Genomic DNA, 18,962 nt, shown 5'->3' with positions numbered 1-18,962 from the left:
TATCAATAGATTTTTAACCCTAAAAATATAAACTTGTAATTAAGGAGTGGTTAGTCCCGACTTCTTGTTTTGAATCTAATTCTTATGGTACTTTATTTGGAACTTTTTAATGTGATATCGTGCTTTTTGGTTGCTTTAAAATTTATGTTTAATCTTAATAGTTTTTTACATGTTTTAAAAGAATTTGAATCAAATCGAATTTATTCGAATTCGAATATTTAATCGAATACGAATTGGGTTTTTATTCGAATACAAATTCGAATAGAATTTGATATGTTTTAATAGAATTCGAATTCAAGGAAAAATAAAAATTATTGGAATAATTCGATTAGAATAATTCGAAAATTCGATATTCGATTCGATGAACACTCCTAGGTCCTAATAAGACAGTTTAGTTGAATGATGCTAGAGTCAACCTAGTTTTAATTTAGAGTAAACTTCCGTTTTGCTCCCTGTGGTTTGGTCACTTTAACGGTTTTACTCCAAACCTTTAAAAATAGCCATTTTACTCCCTGATGTTTCGATTTTTTTGCCAGTTTGCTCCCCGCCTCTAACTCCATCCAAATTGTTTGTTTTTCCATTGTGCTCCCCGAAGGGAGCAAACTGGCAACAAAACCAAAACATCAGGGAGTAAAATGACTATTTTTAAAGGTTTGGGGCAAAACCGTTAAAGTGACCAAACCACAGGGAGCAAAACGGAAGTTTACTCTTTAATTTATCTTTCTAATACAAACATTTAACTATATCCAATATAAAACATATATAACTAAATCTTACGGTTCTGTCCGGTTTTATGAGGCTGGTTTTTGACAATAACCGTAAAGCAAACCATTTTCTACGGTTTGAAGATTATGAAACCAACCGACCAAACAAAAGCTAAAGTAATAAAAAGTCAATCGTAAAACCAAACTAATGATCCATTTGAATAATTTCACAGTTTTCAATCCACGAACCATGAACAATCCTATTTTACGAAATTCCCCATTAAATTAAAAAGTAATACAAAACTTACACTTACACATTTGCAGATTGGGCTCCACATTTGTCCCACAACAAACTTGTGAAAACGACGATATTTTAGTTAAGAATGCTTGTACGCATTAAACCGTAAACTAAAAACTTACGCATCATCTCATTATTAAGGATTTAAGGGTCCCCCAACATCACTTTAAGAAGATACATCAAAAAAAAAAAAAAAAATGTATGTAAACTACGTACAACACGCGAGCTTTTAAAACTTATTAACGAACGTCAAAATAATTTTCTTGTAACTGCTTAATAAAATCTGAAACTACTTTAACACGACTATAGCGGAATAATAAAATTTAACATTTACATTATATAAACGATATAAAAGTTGATTAAACATGATTTACAACCCGATGCAACAGTGTTTAAACCCTTTGTATGTCGTTAATTGTAATAAACGGCAATGGGTCTGATCATACAAGCGTATAACTACAACTGATATAGTATTACTTGTTTTATCAATTTTAAATAGAAAACCATGAAATCACATAAATACTTGTATTTTTATTTTTAACTTTAATATAGATAAACAATTATGTAACCGCATACCCACTGTCTTCCCAATTTGCCTGCTAAATCAGCAAAACGCTATTTTATGGTTTTTGGCTTTTTACACTTATCTACTTAACCTAGTTTTATGTTAAACTTGTCCCTTATCATATAATTGCTTTAAGGGAATATAGTATTACTTGGATTACAAGAATCATGTTGTGCATTTAGTTCTTTTTTGATAGCGAGATACAAAATGAACAATTACCCGTTTGGGTCGGGGGTTTTGTTTTGTATTGACCTTTTGCCCGATTGGGTCGGAGGTACGTTCTTAATGAAGTTTTAATTTTTTTTTTTAAATTAATATTATTATTTATAATATAAAACATTTAATGAAGCCTGATTTTCTCACCACGTCCAAGTATATATAGATATAATTCCAACTTCCACACAAAGCATTCATTCTTTGCTTTGTCATTAAAATCACTACAACCACCACCATAAACCACTACCACTTTGATCATGCCGGAGACAAATACGACGTCGTGGGGGCTCAGCCACCTTTTCTTGACGGTTTTCTTGTTCAACTTCTCCCATTTCATGGTGATTCCGGCGATAACCGACGTCAGCATGGCCGCACTTTGTCCCGGAGAAGATGAATGCTCCTTCGCCATTTACCTCACCGGAGTTCAACAAGCGGTATCTTTACATCATTATTCTCTTTAAGAAGTTAGATATGTTATTTTATACAAAAAAACTCATATAAAAACAAAAGGCTAAATTCTGTTTTTTTTATATATTTCTTTTCTACCCAAAAGAATTTAGAATAAACTTTTGAAGTTGATGAATTTCTGATGGATTATGACATTAACACGAAATTTGTGGGTTTGACGTTTTAACTGTGCGGGCCGTATTCGGGTCATCATGTTTGTAAATTGACCCAGTTAACATGTTTATTATTATTTTTTTTCTTTCTAAAGTTTGTTTTATGACGGCATGGTTAAATATTTATATCAAGATCTAAAATTTAAAAGAAAAAATGGACACAAAATTTATAATTTAAACGTTATTGTATTAACTTTCGAAAGTGTTAAAAAACCATAATTCATGACAAAATGTCAAAACTTTTGGAGAAGGTTTAGATTGAGAATAATTTTCACTAATAAATCACTTATGAAATACTCTACATGCTTTATGGTGTATGATTTGATGTTGATGCTTATAGTCATGTAAAAGAAGGTTAATTTGATGATAATATTCAAAATAGTAAGAATTTCAATATTAACTGTATAATAATCAGATCACTGGGATTGGAAATCTGCTGATGATGCCCCTAATTGGAAATTTATCCGATCAGTATGGACGGAAACTACTTCTCACTTGCCCAATGACGCTAGCAATTTTACCTATAGGTATATATTGATTTATTTTCAAAGATTATCGTATATATTTATGTTAGACTCATTTTGCGAGTGCCATTTGACATTCTTGAATCCCTCTTGTAAGCGAGGGAGTGTCATAAACTCCCGTATCCCAACTAGTAGAGTATAAACTGTCAAGAGATGTACACTTCTGACATACACATTTCCTTAATGGTTGGAACGCTCTCAACGAATATGTAAAAATGAATAGAAACCCATGATTTAAATACATTTCATTTAAACACATTTCATGTAGACTTAATGTTGGTTCAGTTCTGTTTATGCATGAAGGAAAACAAATAAATCATACCTGTCACAGCAGATAGTGCAGAGGAGAATCCAGTGAGGGAGTTCGACATGCCTGTCATCTTGATTTGGTTCCTCCTTAGGATGCTAACTGATGATGGTGCTAAGAAACCGAAAAGGGATATCGGCTTTGGAGAGGAGGCCGAAACTAATGATGTTATGATCTAATGGGGTGTGAATTGTGAAACTGAGTAACCCTTAAACCTCCACCTTATTCTCCTTATATAAGCACCCAGGAGGAAACCTAATTAGTTACTAAGGGTAATATGGTCCATCAACAATTACCAACTAATTAATAATAGGTTCTAATATATTTTGATCTCTATAATGTAAATGATTAAGATGGCTATAGATTAAATATTAAACATAATATATTTAATCTTACATTCTCCCACTTAGCCGAGTAATCATTTACTATGAGTATTAGATAAGCCTGATCAGGAGTTAACACTCATTTTAGCCTTAAACAAGTACTATAGCAGAGAAATACAGCCGTTGAATCATTATGCGACTCAGGACCCCCATTAATCATACTATAGCCTTAATTTAAAACCTAGTCGTCATGATCAAAATACGCGTAAGCCCTTTGTTTGATTTGTAACTTTTATTTGTCTATATGCCATTATACCGGTTGAACATATTCTAACAGACATACAAAATCAAACTTGAGGAAATTTCATTAAACATAAAACATAAGCTAGTACAATATGCTCAAATAAGGTCTTTACATAATCCCATATTACGAACATGTTCTTCATAAACCTTAGGAGGGAGACCTTTAGTCATCGGATCCGCAAGCATATCCTTAGTACTAATATACTCGATACAAAGATTATTTTCCTCAACACGTTCACGTACAAAAAGATATTTCGTATCGAGATATAAACCAGCTCCAGTCGAACTGTTACTGTTCGAGAAACTAACGGCAGCTGAATTATCACAGTAAAGCTTCAATGGTCTAGAAATGGAATTAACGATTTTGAGTCCAGTGACCAGGTTTCTAATCAACATTCCATGACAGGTTGCGTTATAGACAGCAATGTACTCTGCCATCATTGTGGAAGTTGTGGTCAACTGTTGTTTATGACTCTTCCAAGAGATAGGGCCGCCTGCTAACATAAAGATATAGCCCGAAGTGGATTTCTTGTCATCTTTGCATTTGGCAAAGTCAGAATCAGAATAGCCCACCACTTCTAAATGATCACTTCTTCTATAAGTCAGCTTATAGTCTTTCGTCCCTTGCAGATATCGAAGTACCTTCTTAGCTGCTTTCCAGTGATCTAGGCCAGGATTAGTCTGATAACGGCCTAGCATTCCAGCAATATAAGCGATATCTGGACGAGTACAGACTTGAGCATACATCAAGCTCCCGACTACTGATGCATAAGGTATCTGGCTCATTTGCTCCTTCTCAACCTCTGTTGTCGGACACTGAAACGAACCGAAAACATCTCCCTTAACTACTGGAGCGACGGAGGGTTTGCACTGTTGCATGTTATACCGTGTAAGGACACGATCTATGTAGGCCCTTTGGGACAATCCTAAGATCCCTTTGTTTCTATCTCGGTGAATTTCGATGCCAATGACGTAAGACGCATCTCCGAGATCCTTCATGTCGAAGTTATGCGAGAGTAACCGCTTCGACTCATGCAACATGTCTAAACTATTACTTGCCAATAGAATGTCGTCAACGTAAAGGACAAGTATAGTAAAGTTGCTCCCACTCATCTTGAGGTAGGTGCATTGATCCACTTGATTCTTCATAAAACCTTGCTTCTTCATGACTTCATCAAACTTGAGGTACCACTGACGTGATGCTTGTTTTAACCCGTAAATGGATTTCTTCAGCTTACAGACTAGATGCTCCTGACCTTCAGGCTCAAAGCCTTCAGGTTGCTTCATGTAAACATCTTCGTCCAAGTCTCCGTTAAGGAAAGCGGTTTTAACGTCCATCTGATGCAGCTCTAAATCGAAATGAGCTACTAGGGCCATGACGATCCTTAATGAATCTTTACGAGAGACAGGTGAAAACGTCTCTTGATAATCAATTCCCTCTTTTTGAGTGTAGCCCTTTGCAACCAATCTCGCTTTGTAGCGTTCAACGTTTCCATTCGGATCCAGTTTTGTTTTGAACACCCATTTGCATCCTACGGGTTTGACTCCGTTGGGTAATTCTACCAAATCCCAAACGTCATTTTTCTTCATGGAATCAAGCTCATCAATCATTGCTTTATTCCATTCAGAAGACTGATCACTGCTAATGGCTTCATTGTAAGAGATAGGATCATTGAGCTTTCCGGGATCCATTTCAGTCAGGTAGGTAACATAATCATCCCAATTAGGAGGCCTTCTTTGCCTGGATGACCTCCTGAGTAGATTATCGGGTTCAGCGTTGTCTTGGTTTTGAGCGTTTGATGTGCCTTCGTCATGAGGTATAATGGGTTCTGATTGTAGAGATGAATTTGGAGTTGGTGCAGTAGCTTCAGGAACAATAGTTGCATTGGGTACAAGAGGAGTAATCGGAGTAATGGTAAGCGACGAGTCTCTCCCCCCCGCGTCTTGTACTTCTTGCAATTCTTCGTAAGGGTTGGTACTGCTCCCACTGACCTTGAAATTCTCCAGGAACGCGGCACGCTTGGTTTCAACAATACGGGTGACATGGGAAGGACAATAGAAACGATAACCCTTAGAGTTCTCAGGATACCCGATAAAGAAACAGGTAACTGTTTTAGGGTCAAGTTTCCTTAGGAAAGGATTGTAAAGTTTTGCTTCAGCAATGCAGCCCCATACTTTCATATATTTAAGACTCGGTTTCCTTCCTGTCCAAAGTTCATAAGGAGTTTTAGGGACAGACTTAGAAGGAACTCTATTGAGTATATGAACAGCTGCTTTTAACGCTTCAGTCCAGAGGAATAATGGTAAGTTAGTGTTGGCTAACATACTGCGCACCATGTTCATAAGGGTACGGTTTCTTCTTTCAGCGACACCGTTCTGCTGAGGTGTACCAGGCATGGTGTACTGGTTCACAATCCCCTGGCCCTTACAAAACTCATAAAATGGACCAGGAGCTTGACCCACATCAGTATGTCTTCCATAATACTCACCGCCTCTATCTGATCTCACAACTTTAATCTGACGATCTAATTGCTTTTCAACTTCAGCCTTATAATCTTTAAAAGTTGTTAGAGATTCAGATTTCTCCTTAATGAGATACAAGTACATGTAACGAGAATAATCATCAATAAAAGTGATAAATGAAGTATGTCCTGTTATGCCAGCGATTTGGTAGGGGCCACTAATGTCAGTGTGAATGAGTTCTAATAAATTAGAACTCCTAGTGGCACCTTTCTTATTCGCTAATGTCATTTTACCTTTAAGACATTTGACACATGTTCCAAAGTCAGAGAAATCGAGAGGAGGTAAGACTTCATCCTTCACGAGACGATTTAATCGCTCTTTTGAAATGTGGCCTAAACGCTGATGCCACAACATGGATGAAGTCTCTAAGTCTCGTTTCTCTTCCATCTTTGTGAGTGATTCATTAATGTTATATGACAACAAAGATTTGGAAAAGCCATCATCTAGTTCTAATCTATAGAGACCTCCATCCAGAACACCAGTACCATAAAGAACAGAATCATAATGGATAGAGAGTTGGCGATGACCATGGGAAACAATAAAACCGTCCATGTCTAACTTTGGTCCTGATACAAGGTTCCGAGTTACCTCAGGAACATATAAGGTATCATAAAGTTTAATACATAAACCAGTTTTCATAACTAATTGTAATGTTCCAATGGCCTTCACTTCTAATTCTCGATCATCCCCAACCTTAAGCGTTCTTTGGTTTCTTTCCAGCTTCCGGATTGAAAGGATCCCTGAGTAGAATTGGTAACATGAACCATAGAACCAGAATCAAACCACCAAGAATTAGCAGGAACACTTAAATTATAGGACTCAAGTATCATAAAATAATCGTTACCTTTCTTAGCCAGCCACTCCTTAAAGTCAGGGCATTCCTTCTGCATGTGTCCTGTCTTTTTACAGAACTTGCAGCGGATACTGCCTAAGGAGTTCTTAGAGCTGGAAGGTGCACTTGCATTAGAGTTAGGAGTAGACTTATGGACTTTAGAAGCATACTTCCTCTGATAATTGTGCTTCCTTTTCTTAGGATTGGAGGTAGTGAAATTGGCAACATCAGTATGGCGATCCATCCTCATACGCTCCTCCTCCTGTACGCACATGGCGACCAGCTCACTCATCGTCCATTTTTCCTTCTGAGTGTTGTAGTTGATCTTGAATGCTTCAAAAGAAGAAGGAAGCGAAGTAATGATGAAATGAACAAGGAAACCATCACTGATTTCCATTTCCAGCCCCTTCAGCTTATTGGCCATGTCATTCATCATCATGATGTGCTCGCGAATGCCGCTCCTCCCATCATACTTAGTTGTCACCAGCTTGAGAATAAGAGTACTAGCGTGCGCCTTAGACGTCCCTTTGAACTGAGCCTCCACATGTTCCAAGTAGGTTTTAGCATCTTCAGAATCAGGAATAGCTCCCCTGATTGCATTGCTTATGGATTGCTTCATAAACATGAGAGACATGCGGTTACACCTAGTCCACTTTTCATGAGTTAACTGCTCAGCAGCAGTGCTTTGAGTGGTAAGGTCCGCTGGCTTTTTCTCTCTTAGAGCATAATCGAAATCAAGCAATCCGAGAGTAAGCATGAGAGCATCCTTCCATGCAGCAAAGTTATCACCAGTTAAAGGTGGAATCCCGCAGTTGGGTGCTGATAGTGGAAATAAGATGAGCAAGTTATGATACTAAGGAAGAAAACTAATGTGATCTATGGGCACGTTAAACTAAGGCAGGCAAAATAATGACCATTTTACATAATGAAGCTGTGATAATGTCTATTACTAACATCAAAATAATAGACTTAACTAAAAAATTCTACTTAAACGAAAACAAAACAGCTTTGGCCAGAAGTGTAATCATTTAAGCATATGTGCAAAGTGGTTGTAACAAATCAGCTTTGGCCAGAAATTGAAACAATCACTTTAGTTATGCACTTGCTAAGTATGCCATCTATGAAAGAATTAAATCAGCTTTGGCCAGATATTAAAACATTCATGCTTATGATGCACACTTAGCATAGCTTTCGTAATACTTGAATGATAAGTAGATGTATCAAGTCAGCTTTGGCCAGAAATGATATATCAAAAGCTCATTCAAGTTAAGCTATTTCTGGTTTTGTAAAACATTATCTGATTCTGATTAATTAACTAAGTAAATTACAAAAACCATTTATTTAATAGCAAACCACCCGTTAGCGCGGATCGAACTCCGCGGTGAGTTCGCTGGGGGTTGCGGGGGACAGCGTGCCCCCGCCCGGGGTTCGGGGCGGGGCCCCGAAAAAATTTTTCTTTAGTTCACATTTAAACAGCTTAAAATAATGAGATTGCGAGTCGCAACCACGATTTCGACTAATGACATTATGGTTGCGAGTCGCAACTACGGTTTCGACTAGTCACGTTATGGTTGCGAGTCGCAACTACGGTTTCGACTACTCACGTTATGGTTGCGAGTCGTAACTATGGTTTCGACTAATCACGTTATGGTTGCGAGTCGCAACCTCATGGTTGCGAGTGATGACATTCTGGTTGCGAGTAGCAACCTCATGATTGCGACTAATGACGTTATGGTTGCGAGTAGCAACCTCATGGTTGCGAGTCATGACGTTATGGTTGCGAGTAGCAACCTCATGGTCTCGACTAATGACGTTATGGTTGCGAGTAGCAACCTCGTGGTCTCGAGTAGCAACCTCGTGGTTGCGAGTAGCAACCTCATGGTTGCGAGTAGCAACCTCGTTAACAGCTGTAATTGTGATATCATAACCGAAAATTCGAAATCTAAGGGATTAAAAGATATCCTTTCCTGTTTAAGCTGATCTAATTTTGTCAACAGATTTCGAAATTTCAATCTCTTTATCTTTTAACAGTTTTCTAAAAAATTTAGAGGATAAAATTAGATCAAAATCAGGAAAAACACTTAATAATCCAAATCATATTCCAAAACATAACAGAATATTCGAATTTTCACATGAACATGATGAACCCTAATCATAAAAAATAAAATTCTGGAACCCAAAACTTGAATTTTTAATAATTTTACTAAACAGATTTCGGCTAAAACATGATCCAGTTAATTCGGTGAACAAACAATTAATCCTTTCATCGAAAATCATGATTTCGAGTCGATTCTTATGACTCGAAACCGGCTGTCAAGTTCATATGGTTTCAAAAAAAATTCCGTTTTCCAAGTTTCAATCCCAGAATTATGGATATGAAAACAGAACTGACTAATCAACATATGCTCTGATACCACATGTTGGTTCAGTTCTGTTTATGCATGAAGGAAAACAAATAAATCATACCTGTCACAGCAGATAGTGCAGAGGAGAATCCAGTGAGGGAGTTCGACATGCCTGTCATCTTGATTTGGTTCCTCCTTAGGATGCTAACTGATGATGGTGCTAAGAAACCGAAAAGGGATATCGGCTTTGGAGAGGAGGCCGAAACTAATGATGTTATGATCTAATGGGGTGTGAATTGTGAAACTGAGTAACCCTTAAACCTCCACCTTATTCTCCTTATATAAGCACCCAGGAGGAAACCTAATTAGTTACTAAGGGTAATATGGTCCATCAACAATTACCAACTAATTAATAATAGGTTCTAATATATTTTGATCTCTATAATGTAAATGATTAAGATGGCTATAGATTAAATATTAAACATAATATATTTAATCTTACACTTAATTCCAAAAATTTGGTACATCACACTTAGATAGTGTTATTTGTAGTCATGATAATAAAACATTAGCATATCCATAGGTAGAAAGTAGGTAAATCATGGTGTACATGCTAACATTTTGATTGGAAATAGTGATCTTGGCATATAGCAGGGAGGAGGGTTTCTTCTATGCATACTTTGTGCTCAAAACTCTCACCTCCATGTTGTGTGAAGGGAGTGTCATCTTTCTTGCACTTGCTTATGTGGTATGTTTTAAACTAAATATATTTTATATTATGTTATAATAAAATCTATCATAATAAAAATATATAAAACACTATTAATAGATGTATAAAAATTAATAAATGAATAATAAATGAGCCGAGCCGAGTCGATTCCGAGCTTGAAAAATTACTCAAAAGTTTAGCTTGAGCTTGAGACTTAGAGCTCGAAACGAGTCGAGCTAGACCTTTATTCATAGAAGTCAAAACACACCTTGCTCAAGCTTTAGAATTAAACTTGAAGAAATGAGTCAAGGTCAAGCTCCATAAATTAAATGAGCCGAGCTTAGGCTTGGTTTAGTTCGACTCATATCGGCTTGCCCAAACCCCTAGATCTACCAAACCAAAAATGTGTGAATTAATATTAGTTATAATAATAACAATAAATTAATACAGTTTGCTAATAATATTTTTATTCATATCAACCTTTTATTTTATTCACAAACTTTTTTTTTCTACACACTCACAATAAAAACTTAAAGGATCGAATATGACTCACAAAACTTAAAAGTTTACTTACTTTAGTATCTATTAAATTTTCTTTATTATAAAGATTAATATGGTGTTTTTGTTGTTTTCTTTATTTCTTTTTCTAAATTATAATAGAGCTCCAATATAAATGTTTTAACGGTATAAAAATTATTTTACTACTAGAAAATTAATCTAACAAAAAATTGTCCCATAACACAAAATGTACAAGTTTAAATGCATAAAATACAATCACTTGTTGACTTCAACATAATAATATTTGACTTTCTACAACCGTTCAATACGATAACCGTTAGGCGGATAACGTGGCGGAGGAACGACGGGCATCGGCGTTCGGAATCCTCTCCGGCATCTCATCATGCTCATTCGTCACCGGAAACCTCCTCACTCGCTTCCTCCCATCCGTCGCCTCCGTCTTCCAAGTAATCACACAACAAATCTCTCAGTTTACGGTTCAATTAATATTTAATCCAAAAATTGTGTTTCTGAATGCGTTTATTCGATGATTTTAGGTATCTGCAGCTACCGCAATGGTTTCTGTAGTCTACATGAGGATTTTTCTGCCGGAATCGAACATGACAGCTGCGGTGATTGCTGTTGCGCCGGAAAAAGAAACGACGGATGAATGTTTACTCGATAATCGGCGAGTTTCACGTGCGGTTCCTTCGTTGCGTGATTCGTTTTCGTTGTTGAAAAGCAGGTATATTGTTTAACAGTTTGTTAGTTAGGAGTCATGATCTATTGTAGAAATTAGGATAAGAGAACTTGAATTTAGGATCTAGTGCCTATTGATCCATATTTTACCTAAAACATTCATTCTATTAGTTAGGTTTATTGTATAATTTTTTTACTGTAATTAGGAGAAATGATTCGATTAGGTTTTCTTTTGTAACTATGCTCATTGTATAACTAAATAGTTGATCAATAATAAGTAAATGTGCAGATGTGTGTTTAACCTAAATCGATTTGGATGATTGGTCATGTGTATAAGAATGACCTGAAATTTGTGTAAGTTTTAACATCTATTGTGTGTGGATCCATAATTTACCTAAAACATTCATCCTGTATAGAACAAGATATGTTTTAGCATATCAGAGATAATATATTAGTTAGGGATGTAGTTAAGAGATATGATTCGATTAGGTTTCCTTTTGTAACTTTGCTCATTGTATACCTAAATAGTTGATCAATAATAAGTAACTGTGTGTTTAACCTAAATCCATGTGGATGATTGCTTGTGTGTATAAGCATGGCCTATAATTTGGGCTAATTGGGGGTATTGAAGTTTTTGTTGTTTGAATATTACTTTCAGCTGGACTTTTTCACAAGCAGCTATTGTGGCATTTTTCAACATGCTTGGTGAACTTGGCCTGATGTCTGCATTATTGGTAATTTGTACACTCTTTCACTCGTATAATGAATTTATGATAATAATAAACTGCGGATTTAGATGAACACAATTAGATGATGATTTCTATCACTCAGTGAGATCAAGATTTATTCGTTTTTTGAATTTGTTTGCATTTTGTAGTACTATTTGAAAGCTGAATTCCATTTTGACAAAGACCAGTTTGCTGACCTAATGATCATACATGGGATTGCTGGAATCATATCTCAAGTATGCCTTCCACTAGGTTTCTAATTATTATTTTATCAAATCTTCTTAAAGTTGTAATCTGTAAATGTAACATACATTATATTCAAAACATGCAGTTGATTCTCATGCCTGTGTTGACTCGGGTTATCAATGAAGTACACCTTCTTGCAATCGGGCTTGCTTTCAGCTGTATATATGTAAGCAACTATTGACATATTGAATATCCATAAGCCTTCAAGAAACTACGCCCTCAGTATTCAGTTCTAACATGATATTTGAATGAAATGCAGATTTTTCTTTATTCTGTAGCTTGGAGCTCATGGGTACACACTTACATTTATGCTAAAATAGCAAGCAATAACACCTTTAATAAAAATGGACGGTATATGTGCTATGTGCACATAAAATCCTCTCTAATATTCCCCGGTTTTGCTAATCAGTTTGTGTGAAAATAGGTTGTCTATCTTGCATCAACGTTGCAGATTCTGTCCGTTTTTGCAGGACCAAGTGTGAGTTCATGTCTTCTTTATTTCTATACAGTCTAGTTCTATGCAGTTAATGCGGTAAAAAATTGGATATCGGTCAAGGACCGATATTTGAGATATCGGTAATCGCGGTGGGATATGGGAATTTTAATATCATGTAGAACTTATATATATAGCAATTTAACACTAACAATTCAGTATACTCTCCTACCATTAACAAATTATCCCTTTGCAACTTGCAAAACACTAACAAATGTAGCAAGTAGGAACTGATTAAGACTTAAAACACTAACATTTGACAATTAAGACTTAAAACCACTAATAGCAGCAATAAGAAGACAGACGAATGGTAGAACTAAGAAGAAAGGTATTGATATCGGGAAAATCGGTGATATAGCGGTCAAATATCGGTTAATATCGCGATAATATTGGTACCAATATAGTGCACCGATATCTCACCAGGGGACCGATAACGGATATCACTGATATATTGGCGATTTAACTGCATAGGTCTAGTTCTTGGTTCCGGTATTTTCAGTTTTATTTGATCTTGATTCGGTCTGATTTTGTATCATTGCATACCCTCTTTACTTGACAATTTATCTTTCGTTTTCATTATTTCTACTCTGTTTCAGTTACGGAGCATTGTATCCAAACAAGTTGGCCCTACCGAACAGGTAATTCATAACATTAAGTGTTTACAATAATGTAAAAAATAATCAAATTACAAAATGGTTTCTAGCATCATTTCTTGATGGGTTCTTTTATCTATCTTGTAGGGCAAGGCACAAGGGTGCATTACAGGCCTATGCTCATTTGCCGGTATCATCTCCCCATTAATTTTCAGTCCTCTTACAGGTAAATAAGCATTCAAGCTTACACTTTCTCATGATTAAATATTTATATTTGATCATATCTACTAAACATTTTTTTTCCTTCAGCTTTATTCCTATCGGATCATGCTCCATTTCACTTTCCTGGTTTTAGTCTTATGTGTGCTGCCTTCACTGTGGTACGGTGTCGTTTCTTAATTATTTTCTTACGAATTTAACTAGCATATCATGTCGGGATTAGTAATTATATATGAGTGGAAGTTTGCCTCGTTAAAGTTCAAGATTTTGAAGTTTGCTCATTTGCAGATGATAGCATTCATCCAGAGCATCATGATCAAGGCTCCAATTTCAAATTCAAAAACCGACGAATATGATCCGTTGCAGAACCCTAGCTACCCATGTCAGCCTTAGATTTTGTAAGTATTAAAGGCCTGTGCAAATTAGTTAGTTGCACTAATTTATTGTAGAAATATGCATGGAAATCCATAGAAGATATAGATACATGAAAGTATATATATTTGAAAAGTACATATTTCTAGTCAATCTTGTAAGTCTATATTGTATATATACAACATGATGTGTTATGATGCTTCTTGTCATAACCTTGTGAAGGTGAATCGTGTAGTTAGTAATCCAATAACAAGTATATAGTTTCATATACGGGTGTAAACGATCTCTGTTTGTTTCAAGTTATACGTTTCGTTTCAAGTTACATGTTTAAGTCTCGAGCTCGACTAGTAATTCTACATCGAGCTAGCTTTATATAACATACATCATAATTATATATTAATAATAATAATAATAATAATAATAATAATAATAATAATAATAATAATATATGTGTGTATACGTATAGTTGAGCAAAATAGAAAAATTATCATACACTTTGCTCTTTTTAAAAGTGATCACAAACTCAAATTATATAATATTTAGATTTCATAGACTCAATATTAAAACCTAAATTTGTATACTCTAGTTTGGTGTTAAAGGTTATTTTCATTTTATATAGAGTAAACTGTCATTTTAGTTCAAAACTCAAACTTTTTGCATCTGGATCCCTGTGGTTTCAGTTTTATTGCCATTTTGGTCCAAAAGTGAAATCATGTCATATTTGTCTTATAAAATCCTCCTATTTTGTCATTTTCCTCATGGGCAAAATGGTCATTTTGATAAGATAGCAGGATGGTTATGAAAAATGGTCATTTTCCTCAGGGGCAAAATGCTCAGGGAAAGGATAAAATAGCAGGATTTTATAAGACAAATATGACCTGATTTCATTTTTGGACCAAAATGGCAATAAAACTGAAACCACAGGAATTCAGTTACAAAAGGTTTGAGTTTTGGACTAAGACTATCCACTATGGTGACCAAACTTCCCAAACGGTTGCCATGTGGATAATAAGACAAAAAAAAAACAAGCAATTTTTTAATTTAATAATTCATTATTTCTCACAACCAGGTTGTGTATACAACCCAAGGTTGCAACCACTTATATTAATATTTAATTGTTTTTTTTTTGTCTTTTTCCTTGTAAACAATAACTATAAATCATTTTTATTTAATAAAATATTAGTTTAGGTTGGGTTGTGATTGTGGGTGAAAAATTGAATTGGGTTGGGTTGTATAGGTGGAAGAGAAAGAAATTAGTATTTTAATGAAAGATTGGGTTGGATTGTGATAGTGGATAGTCTAAAGTTGTAAAAATGACCAAACCTAATGGATGCCAGTTTACTCTTTTATATGTTGTACATCAATCATTTAAGACCTATAACTCAAAGTGGTGGAAGTTTCATCAAATTTTCAACCAATCAAAGACCTCCACAACAGACTAGCTGATAAGATAGCATTGTCCACATGGACGAATAACATCCACTCACGTGCCAACGATCGCTCCCCATATCCACATTATCCAAATTATTTGTCCTCTCAACAAACACAATCCACACAAATTTAACCAAAAAGAATCAACCACTTGATCACTTTATAGTTTATAATCCCACACCCTTCTCCTACCACACCAAAACCTCAAACTTCATTCCCAATGGCTAGTGTGATCTCATCAGCTGTTTCCATCCCATCATTCACCGGCCTCAAGGCCGCCCCTACAAGGGCCGCCCCGGCCGCTACTGTCAAGGCAGCGACCGTCGGCCCTAACCTTTCAGTGAAAGCTTCACTGAAAGATGCAGCGATTGCAGCAGTCGCTGTCTCAGCCAGCGCGTTACTTGCCAGCAACGCGCTTGCAATTGAAGTCTTGCTAGGAGACAATGACGGTGGATTGGCATTCGAGCCATCCACCTTCAGTGTCGCCTCTGGTGAGAAGATTGTGTTCAAGAACAACCGCGGGTTCCCACACAACGTTGTTTTCGATGAAGACGAGATTCCGGCTGGTGTGGATGCTTCAAAGATCTCAATGGGTGAAGATGATTATTTGAATGCAGGTGGTGAGGAGTACTCAGTGACATTAACTGAAAAGGGGACTTACAGTTTCTATTGTGCGCCTCACCAAGGTGCTGGTATGGTTGGCAAAGTGACCGTTAATTAAGCTTTTAATTATTTATTTAATTTTCCATATTAAAATTATGTTAATAAAAATGGTTTTGTAAAGAGTTTAATATCCTAAGATTTATTTAATCTATATTATTTCACTTGTTTTGTGGTTGGTGCATGTTAGCATTTAGGAACAATATACTCGTGATATTTATAATCCATAACTTCAGTTATTTTTAGTTTAGTGGTAATTTATAGCTACAAGAACTGGTGATGTAAATAAAGATGTGAAATCCTATGCCACTTGAGATGATTAGGCTGTCTGCGAAAATCACGAAACAAGTATTTTTCACATGTAGCGATTTACATGGTAACAAAGTCTAGTTATTACGCAAAGCCGTATTGGCACATCAACTATGGCTAAAGCGATATAGATCTTTGGTGACGATGAAAATCATCCTACGTAGTCGTGTTAGAAGTCAGAAGTGTTAATAATCTTTTATTTTGTATAGCAGTTGTATATTTAGTCTACTTAAACATTTGAAGTCGAATGAAGATAAAATATTGTTTAAGGTATTTTGGTTGATACTATATCATACATAATGTATGAAGTATGACAATGGCGGAACTAGCCCAAAAATTTAGGGGTATCCCAATTTTTTTATTTTTTAGACCAGGGGTATTTTTGTATAATGGAGACGATGTTGCGGGGTATTTTTACACTACGGAAACGGAGTTAAAGGGTATTTTTACACTACGGAGACGGGGTTGAGGGGTAGCCCGTGCTACCGCTACTAACATTGTAAGTCCGCCACTGAAGTATGAGAACTACACAATATAACGGTGCTACAACGTTATGAGAACTATTTAACATTATGTAACATGCTATTTTCATCGTAAGCTAAGCTTGTTGTAGTTACACCTTTGACTTTCTAAGTAGGTCGTAACAACACAACACATTACATGACTTTTTTTTAAAGCCAGACATGCTATATATAGTGTTAATTTAGCTATTGATATAGCAAAATAAGTTTGCATTATGTTGTTAACATCGGTCGCTATATTAACGAGAATAAAATAAAACCAATATCCAACAAAATATGAGACGGTAACATATCATTGACGACATAATAAATATATATAAACCATAGTTTGTGTTGGTTGAAGTGAGTTGCTGGTTATTTTAAGCGTATGTCTAGCCACCATTCCAAACTTAACTGTTGTCTTCGTTTGGTAGTGGTAAAAAGACATTATGAGACATGAAAACATCATAAATAGTGTAGTTATGTCAAGCTGATTAATTCATACATATAGTAGTGATAAACTAATATGAGAAAAACAAGAAACCATTGGCTATATAAAATAGGCTCTAATTGTGAGAATGGTAAAAAATAGGGATGTCAATGGGTCGGGTTTGGGGTGGGTATTGGTAATCTCATACTCATACCCGGTTGTAAAATTGTGTTCCATACGCAACCCAATACCCGTCAGGTATTTATCGGGTAATTACCTGTCGGGTTTTGGGTATACCCGCAGGTATGGGGCATACCCATTAGTTTGTTAAAGATATAAGTTGGGATTTCCAAATACATTTTTAACTGTTATAATTTTTATATAATTTTATTTATGCAACAATTATTATAGAGTTAATTACTGTTTTCGTCCCTGTGGTTTGTCAAAAATCACTATTTCAGTCCATTAGTTTAAAAATTGCGATTTCAGTCCCTGTGGTTTCACTTTCGTAACTATTTCAGTCCACCTTGTAACCATTTCAGTCCCTGTACTTAACAGAATAATGGACTGAAATGGTTACAAAAGTGAAACCACAGGGACTGAAATTGTTACGAAAGTGAAACCACAGGGACTGAAATCACAATTTTTAAACTAATGGACTGAAATAGTGATTTTTGACAAACCACGGGGACGAAAACAGTAATTAACTCATTATTATAAATTAAAAATGTACATTACATACTTATAAGTTTTATTATAAATTAATAATAACTTTATAATACTTATACATTTATATTTATACACTTCACAACATACAATATATAACTACTATTATCAAATACATATATAGTAAAACAAATTTTACTCTTTTACATTGTGAACATACTAAAATAAGTCATTAATATACAATGGTCAATGGAAAATAAAAATAAAAATTAAAAAACTTGGGTATATGATCGGATATATAGTTTGGGTAAACGGGTATGTCGTTTCGGGTAATCGGGTCGGGTATCTCCTAATCCCATACCCACGAAAATTTCTAAAACTAATCTCATACCCGGCCCAATACCCGTCGGGTATCGGGTATACCCGTCCCATTTGTGTCGGGTTTCGGGTATACCCATCGGGCTCGGGTATTTTTATCATCCCTACTACAAAGGGTTCTAAAAAAACCCACTACAAAAAAAACCTAAACACTCACCACCACCCAAAAACCTACCCCCCACACACCCCATCACCCACCCACCCAAAAAAAAAAAATTATCGAGAGGGGGGTGGGGGGTTTTAGGTTTTTGGGTGGTGGTTGGTGTTTAGGAATTTTTTTAGGTTTATTTTATTTTATTATTTTTTTTTTTGGGAGGGGGGGGGGGGGGGAGGGGGTTAGGGTTTTTTAGGTTTTTAGGGGTGGTGGGGGGGGGGGTTGGTGGGTTTAGGTTTTTGCGTGGTGGTGGGATTTAGGTTTTGGGTGGTAGTGTAGTGAATTTAGGTTTTAGGTTATTGGACACTTGTCACTCT

At 35.8% G+C, this 18,962-nt stretch overlaps 2 protein-coding genes across 3 annotated transcripts; both read left to right on the top strand.

The window, feature by feature from the left end:
* Window positions 1-1,971: 1,971 nt before the first annotated feature.
* Window positions 1,972-14,385, top strand: LOC110941031 (hippocampus abundant transcript-like protein 1). 2 transcript variants are annotated; one of them, XM_022182635.2, is made up of 14 exons: window positions 1,972-2,217; window positions 2,819-2,930; window positions 10,196-10,308; window positions 11,109-11,234; window positions 11,325-11,512; window positions 12,125-12,200; window positions 12,344-12,430; window positions 12,526-12,606; window positions 12,700-12,732; window positions 12,865-12,918; window positions 13,530-13,571; window positions 13,674-13,752; window positions 13,836-13,906; window positions 14,034-14,385. In XM_022182635.2, the coding sequence occupies exons 1-14, from the start codon at window positions 2,041-2,043 to the stop codon at window positions 14,136-14,138; spliced, it is 1,344 nt and encodes a 447-aa protein (XP_022038327.1). In that variant the 5' UTR covers window positions 1,972-2,040; the 3' UTR covers window positions 14,139-14,385. The 2 variants fall into 2 exon arrangements, with proteins under 2 accessions (XP_022038327.1, XP_022038328.1); XM_022182636.2 differs by lacking the exons at window positions 2,819-2,930; window positions 10,196-10,308 and having other exon boundaries at window positions 1,973-2,217.
* Window positions 14,386-15,498: 1,113 nt separating this feature from the next.
* LOC110941030 (plastocyanin) lies at window positions 15,499-16,380 on the top strand. Its single transcript, XM_022182634.2, has one exon. It carries the CDS (start codon window positions 15,769-15,771, stop codon window positions 16,267-16,269), a length of 501 nt encoding a protein of 166 aa, XP_022038326.1. The 5' UTR covers window positions 15,499-15,768; the 3' UTR covers window positions 16,270-16,380.
* Window positions 16,381-18,962: the final 2,582 nt, after the last annotated feature.

The sequence above is a fragment of the Helianthus annuus genome, chromosome 5 (genome assembly GCF_002127325.2).
Source record: "Helianthus annuus cultivar XRQ/B chromosome 5, HanXRQr2.0-SUNRISE, whole genome shotgun sequence".
In the NCBI taxonomy this organism is placed as follows: Eukaryota; Viridiplantae; Streptophyta; class Magnoliopsida; order Asterales; family Asteraceae; genus Helianthus; species Helianthus annuus.
The sequence above is the reverse complement of the archived record's forward strand: the minus strand, read 5'-3'. Positions and strand labels throughout refer to the sequence as shown.

Excerpts from the sequence above, each read along its gene's own strand:
- LOC110941031 (XM_022182635.2), top strand. The coding sequence starts at position 2,041 with ATGCCGGAGACAAATACGACGTCGTGGGGGCTCAGCCACCTTTTCTTG. Across the intron at positions 12,201-12,343 it reads GCCTGATGTCTGCATTATTG|TACTATTTGAAAGCTGAATT; the intron begins GTAATTTGTACA and ends TGCATTTTGTAG. Across the intron at positions 12,431-12,525 it reads TTGCTGGAATCATATCTCAA|TTGATTCTCATGCCTGTGTT; the intron begins GTATGCCTTCCA and ends CAAAACATGCAG.
- LOC110941030 (XM_022182634.2), top strand. The coding sequence starts at position 15,769 with ATGGCTAGTGTGATCTCATCAGCTGTTTCCATCCCATCATTCACCGGC.